The sequence below is a fragment of the Chaetodon trifascialis genome, chromosome 2 (assembly GCF_039877785.1).
Source record: "Chaetodon trifascialis isolate fChaTrf1 chromosome 2, fChaTrf1.hap1, whole genome shotgun sequence".
Lineage (NCBI taxonomy): Eukaryota > Metazoa > Chordata > Actinopteri > Chaetodontiformes > Chaetodontidae > Chaetodon > Chaetodon trifascialis.
This window is the reverse complement of record NC_092057.1, coordinates 23264496-23271003: the sequence shown is the minus strand read 5'-3', so window position 1 is coordinate 23271003 and position 6508 is coordinate 23264496. Positions and strand designations below refer to the sequence as shown.

The window sequence follows — 6508 nt, the reverse complement described above, 5'->3', positions numbered from 1 at the left end:
TAGGGGTATGCCTTTTACATAACACAACTAAACTGCCACCAAGTGGACTTTTCAGAAACACGACTCACCTGCAGCCCCGTGGAGGCAGGCAAGTTGAGAAAAGAATAAGTGGAAACACAATGATTTAGAAGAGGATGTTATACATTTATTATTGAACCAGCTTTTGAAATCCAAAAGACGGGGTAAGGGATTAAAAAAATCATTGCACTACTTAATAAAGTATTACTAGTAATAACTCTCATACAAAATGTACAAATGTTTGTTAAAAATTTCATTATCATCATAACAGGCCTTCAAATGATTTTGGTTACAGATATAATACATAATGAAACTACTATGACACCTTTTTAATGACAGAGTTTCATAGAGTTTAAAAGGAAAAATATTCAAACAACCCAACAACTTGCATGGAAAAGATTAGCAAAATAAATTGATAAGCACTAATCATACTGGTTGCGCCATTTTCTGAAAAGACATAAATAATGGGACTGAGGTAATTGCTAGTGTACCAAGCAATGACAAAACAGAAAGAAAAAAAAAAACTGTCCAACATAAAACAATCCTAAGACACAAAATGGATGCATACAGTCACAAATATGACCTTTAACCGCAAAGGAAAAAAAGATGACAGAAAATACAACTTCCTCCTTTCCCATGGATATTACATGACTTTACACACTGACAACGCTAAAGAAGGGTTTTATAAAATGACGAGTTGATCTTCTGGAAACTGATACTCTGTTGGTTTTGCAAAACTCAGATTTGAACAAATGTACTGATTTGATGTGGTGACACTGGTTAGATACAGGTCGTACCTCCATGGAGAAAATGAAGGTTTATAAAAGGCATCTCAGATGTAAGACACTGCAGGTGCCTGGCAGAACTTTCCAAACCAATGTTTTGTCTCAGCAATCTCTCTAAGGCCTATGTTAGGTTGTCGTCTTGACACGAAACACCAATTGTGATAAATAGTGATAAATTACATTAGAAAGCCTACTCCGTGCATGAGGTGAACATCTCTGAGTTACACATGCTGACATAGGCCTTACAGAGATAAAGTATTATTATGAAACAGAGGCCCAAAACCTCTGGAAACAAACAGATGTGCAGTGAGAAGAATATAAAGGAATCGGCACATTGGGATACAGTAGGTACTGGAAGTTGATGTGGAGAACATATGTATTTTTTATGCATTCAAATGTTTGTTCTCATACACACATGGACTGTGGGAAACTGATCAGTGGTTTATTCAGAATGAAAAGAGCGTGTAAGTCTTAAATTCTACGTATTAAAGTGCGCAAGTGTCAAATCCACTGTCTGGCAAAACAATGGATTTAGCTCTGACCTTGTAAGTCTCTTCAAACTTGTTCCTTGTCAGTGACGGACAAAACATGGTACCTATATCTTCCAGCGGTTACAGAAAGCTGCTTGGGTACCAAGACAGGTCAAGACACGTTTTTTTAAAGACAGCTGGTACAGTAAGCATGTATGAATGTATTGGTGACATTTTTAATGGATGTTTTGCATCCACTTTGTGAGCGCTGTAAGATCTACCTGTATTCACTACGAGCCTTGGGGGAGAGATGAGTGGATATGTTGAGCAAGATAATAGTCCTTATCTGTTTGCTTTAGGTTAGGACACACTGTATCACAAAAACTGTCTTTCAAAAGCCTCAAGCCATTGCTAGTTTCAGAGGAGAGCAATGCAGAAGGAGAGCCATGGAGTGAGTCAGAGTTGTAGAGCGTGATCATGACATGACACACAAGCATCATCCATGTCACGAAGAGTAAAACAGATACAGGAAGTCAATGCACTGTACCACATGACCTGTATAAATACCACGGGAGGAGTAACACACACACACACACACACACACACACACACACACACACACACACACACACACACACACACACACACACACACACACACACACACACACACACACACACACACACACACACACACACACACAACAAGCGCCAGGACATACACACACACACTTGCACACGGACACATGTATAGAGAAAATAAAGTATATTTTTCACTGTTCCAAAGCAGCTCACTCTTTGTCACACAGTGTACAGTATCTTTGTTTCACCTCATACAGACGGTTCTCACGCTGAGGAATGCAAGAATAAACATACAGAAAGTAAAATGGACTGATACTGCTCAACTGCAGTTACAATGAGTCAAGTAAAAATAGTCTCTGCAGGCCAAGATGTGGATGCTTAATCATAACCAGAACAATAACAATGACATAATCATAATCTTTGGACTGCCAATTCTCCCTAAATATTTGTTAGTACAACTATACAGAAGTTATTTTCTATGTCCATCACCCAGACGTCTGAACAGGTCGCATCAGTTTGGAACGGCTCATAATGGGTTTTAAAAAAATACACTTATATACGTCCACCTGCACTTGACAGATGTGTGTTTGTGTTTCAAAGGCCATTCACTGGAAGGAGTAACCATGAGCAGAAGGCAGAGTAGTAGGGGCGTAATAGTACAAAACAGAAGGCCTAGAAGTCCAGCGGTAAAGTGAGCGTGAGTCAGTAGAACATTGCTGATCCCGGGTGAGAAGTACGTTCAGTGTCCTGGGGGATTAAGGAGTGAATGAATACGGCGCACTGGTCCCAGTTATGTGGCAGAATGTGAGAGTGGAGGCGTATGATAGAAGGAGAGAAGTTCACTGTTCAGTCAGTGTGTCCGAAAAGGATTGTGGGTATTTAGGTATTCATTTGAGGTCACTCAGAATCTCGCTGGACCTCAGAGGCATCGGCTCGACAGATCGGACATGTTCTGTTAGCCTGGAAAGAACCAAAAGTAAGGAGATGAGGGTTGAATGGGTCAAATCTATAACTAAAAGATCAATACATACATCCACTTTTTGAAGCTATTTAGAAGTAAGCCAATTAAAAGTCAGGTCACACCAGTGTTGTGGAACAGTCCATTTACTGCATTGGACTCGCAGCAATCTGGATTTGTGCAACTGAGCAAAGTAAATCTAAACTTAAAGTTTGTGAACTTTGACACCCCAATTTCATGCTGTTGACCAGCAGCAAGCTAATATACAATGTAGCTATGCAAATACCAGTCCAGAGACAATCAGGACAGTGCTGATCTTTGTTGGACAGGAGAATGACAGTCAGAAATGGATCATAGCTTATTAACAGTGTCACTCCACCCACATTTAACTAGCCTGATATTTAACTATGTTCAATATCAGGCTATCATGTTGCTACATAAATTAAGTTTTATTTATGTTCTTACTAACATGTCAGAGTGAAAACTACTTCCCAAAAGAACGGTTTGCAGATTGTATGAGACAGGGGCCAATGGGACAAATACATCTTTCAAATTACCTGTGAATTTATTGTCCTGTTAGCGTGCTTGCCCTAATGCTTGCTAGTGATCTTGCTAAATGTAACTGTGAGTTAACAAGTTCATGAGGTCTAAAAACCTTTTTCCCCTTCAGTTATTGAATGAAAATATGAACACTTCTGAAAACAAAAAAACAGGGACAAGAAATGACCCATCACTGAGAAAATAACAAGTTCAGAGAGCTATTGTGACAGAATAGTGCTAACATGTACCAGGCTGGCCACCGTGTTAGACATTTGCATATCTACAGTATGAATGAATGAATGAATGAATGAATTCTGCTGTTCCACCTTCTGATGTGACCGGCTTTAAGGGCACAGTGGCAAAATGAAGTTACATTTAGCCAAATGTCTTTACTCACCTTGAGCCACTTGTCTACACACTTGGCGTGGAACTCGTGATTGCAAGGCAAGACCCTAAGGAGCTGGCGAGACTCGAAGTCACACATACATACCACACACCTGGAAGACAGAGCAAGTTTGGCACCATTTAAAACAGCACAAGACAAATTCCTCACAAGAAATGGATTTTTAAAGGCAGAAAGAGACTCACAGTGTTTGTTCAGACTGATGGTTGTTGGGGTTGAACCTGTATGATGGAAGCTGTTCTATATCAGCTTTAGTTAGACCACGGGGCTTGGCTTCTCCCAGGCGTTCAGCAAGGTTCAACAGGGCCTGAGGGTTTCACACAGAAAGGCAGAGTTTAGAGGACAAAGTCCACAATGGAAACAGTATGAGACAAATGGCAGAATTCATGAGCTGTTCTTTTTAAACATGTCTAAATTAAATCTTAATGTGTATCACATCATGTGAACGTTGCAGCAGCAGTTCGTCCTACCTCATAGTTCTCTACTTCTCCGTCGTCTACATCCAGCTCTAGACTGATAGTGGGGGCCACATTTGGGGGCACGGGAAGCATGGATCTGTAAGTGGATGACAAGGTACACAAAGTTTAGGAGACTGCATTTTTTCCATTTCTGAGGCATGCCAACAGGTGAGTTTGCATCTATTGCAAATTCACCTTTACAGTTCTGACTAGGGGTGGGTGGTATACCAGTTTCGTCACTATCACTGGGGTCGCGCTCTGGATGTGTCGTCACACATAGCACAACCTAACATTATCTCCACACTTACACTGCAACACAAATTCAGCTGGTTTTGATGTCATAGGAAAGCCTCCTCTCCTGTGTACCACATCAGTGTGTGTGTCTGTTGCTGTGGTATGTAAATGTACTTCATAGACATATCCCCTGGTACACTGACTGTTGTACTTAAATACTTCCGGGTTTCTGCCAAAGTATATTATGTCTGTCATTGTCGTTAAATTTTGAGTAAAAGGTTTGTTATTATGTGCAGCACATGTTTTTTTTGTTTGTTTGTTTTTGTTGCCATATTTGTTGTGGAGCAGAGAGCACAGCTTATTGTTCAATTAGCAATTGAAATTGGTCATATCACCCACCCTTAGTTCCAGCACCAACTTGAGGAAGTGAAAAACACTTACAGGAAGTAAGGCAGGAAGCTGGGGTGGTAGGGTGATGGGGGTACAGCTTGCTGAGATCGGTAACGCCGACTTGTGAATCGGCGAGGCATAAAGTGGGGATAGGGCTGTAAGAGATGATGGGACAAAGAAGAAAAAGAAAAAGTTAATTATTCCTCCAAAATATAGAAGCGTAACATCAACATAATTGTATATTACAATCCAGACAAATGGTGTCAGGTAATGAATGTACCCACCACTGTAAAGAGCTCCTGTGACAGCGGGTCGTGGTGCGAGAGGAACTGGAGTGGTGTGGAGGGTGGCAGGGTGGAGGGAGGCTGGTGGTGATGGTGGTGGTGATGGTGGGCATAGCTGAAGCCTCCACCTACAGACAGCTGCTCTCCCAGAAGCTCAACTTCATTTTCAATCCTCTGTAATGGCTGAGAAGAAACACACTAGGTTATCAAATCTGACAGGTGTTATTGTGGGACAAGAACTGGGCCAAAGATGTTCACAGGTAGATTTACAGGATATTTAAATAAAATCAGGGAGGCAGAATTTGACCGTGAGATCTACTGGTGGCTTCATGTTTGTCATTGGTTTAATGGTCCAATGAATGTTTTATGTTGCAATTACTATGAGAAAGGTAATTGTAAATACTTTGAAAAATTAATGATCTACACTGTGATGACAATTAGTGTCATCATAAAACATTTAAACAGAAGGAAACTTTGATCAAGAAAAAAACAATTGTCATGTAGATATAATGACTTCACAGGAATGTTATTTACATTTAATTTCACTCCGTCAGGACTGTCAGATAATGTTAGCAACGTGTCAGTTAACAGTAAGGCAGCTTTTAAAACCAGTAAAAACTACTTAAATCCATTTCTTGTAGTTTTTCAATTTCCTCTACAATTTCTATATATTTGAATGTGCATGATAGAGAATAGATGTACCAAAAACGTTTTTGTAATGCTTTTGTCTGCTGATTGTGTGACAAAGTTTCTCTCTTGGTTATTAATTAATTGACTGCAAATGTCATATGTAGGTAGCAGACATCCCTCTGTTATCTGACTAGAAACATTTTTTGTCTGTATAACACTACTACTACTAAACTACCTACGAGATTAATGACTTCAGTGCCTTTATTTTCAGTACAGAGGGAGCAAGTTAATACGGATGAGAACCAGACACATAAAGGCATAAATCATTCACGTACCGATCGTGGCTGTTGTGTCTGGAAAGGCAGGAATTGTCCGGGTGTGGGAAGGTGGGGCGGGTGGTGAGAGAGGTGGGGTGGATGCGGAAGCAGGAACTGAGGGTCACTGGACAGCAGCGAGGGAAAGGCATACGGCACCGGCAAATGTTGCATTGAACATGCCTGTAGCATCTGGAAAAGGGTAATCAGGAGAAAGACAGAAGAAAAGTTTTAAATGCATGTTTTCTCACTGTGGTGACTGTAATGTGCCAAGTCTTGCCACAAGGTGGCAGCCAAGACCTGGAAGATTAGGAAGCCCGGTCACACAGAGAAATATTCTGCAGGTTTTTGCCACTTTTTATCCACTTTTCTTTTTTAATATTTTCCTTTTCTTTGGTTGATCCATAGGAGAGCCTGTACAACACAAAGTGTACTATTTTCTT

At 40.5% G+C, this 6508-nt stretch overlaps 1 protein-coding gene across 2 annotated transcripts in view; it reads right to left on the bottom strand.

Annotated features, from left to right (window-relative positions):
- rnf38 (ring finger protein 38) overlaps window positions 1-6508 on the bottom strand; it is a 119828-nt gene that overhangs the window by 94038 nt on the left and 19282 nt on the right. Inside the window, exons 7-13 of one of the 2 annotated variants that reach the window (XR_011602632.1) lie at window positions 6087-6257; window positions 5122-5304; window positions 4889-4992; window positions 4226-4310; window positions 3941-4062; window positions 3750-3849; window positions 1979-2814 (exon numbers count right to left, since the gene is read on the bottom strand). Coding sequence is in view for 1 of the 2 variants with exons in the window: in XM_070973816.1 (XP_070829917.1) it covers window positions 2752-2814; window positions 3750-3849; window positions 3941-4062; window positions 4226-4310; window positions 4889-4992; window positions 5122-5304; window positions 6087-6257 (828 nt within the window). In the remaining variant the exon portion in view is untranslated. Of the gene's footprint in view, window positions 1-132; window positions 2815-3749; window positions 3850-3940; window positions 4063-4225; window positions 4311-4888; window positions 4993-5121; window positions 5305-6086; window positions 6258-6508 lie in introns of those variants that run through there. The other variant, XM_070973816.1, reaches the window with a different exon arrangement.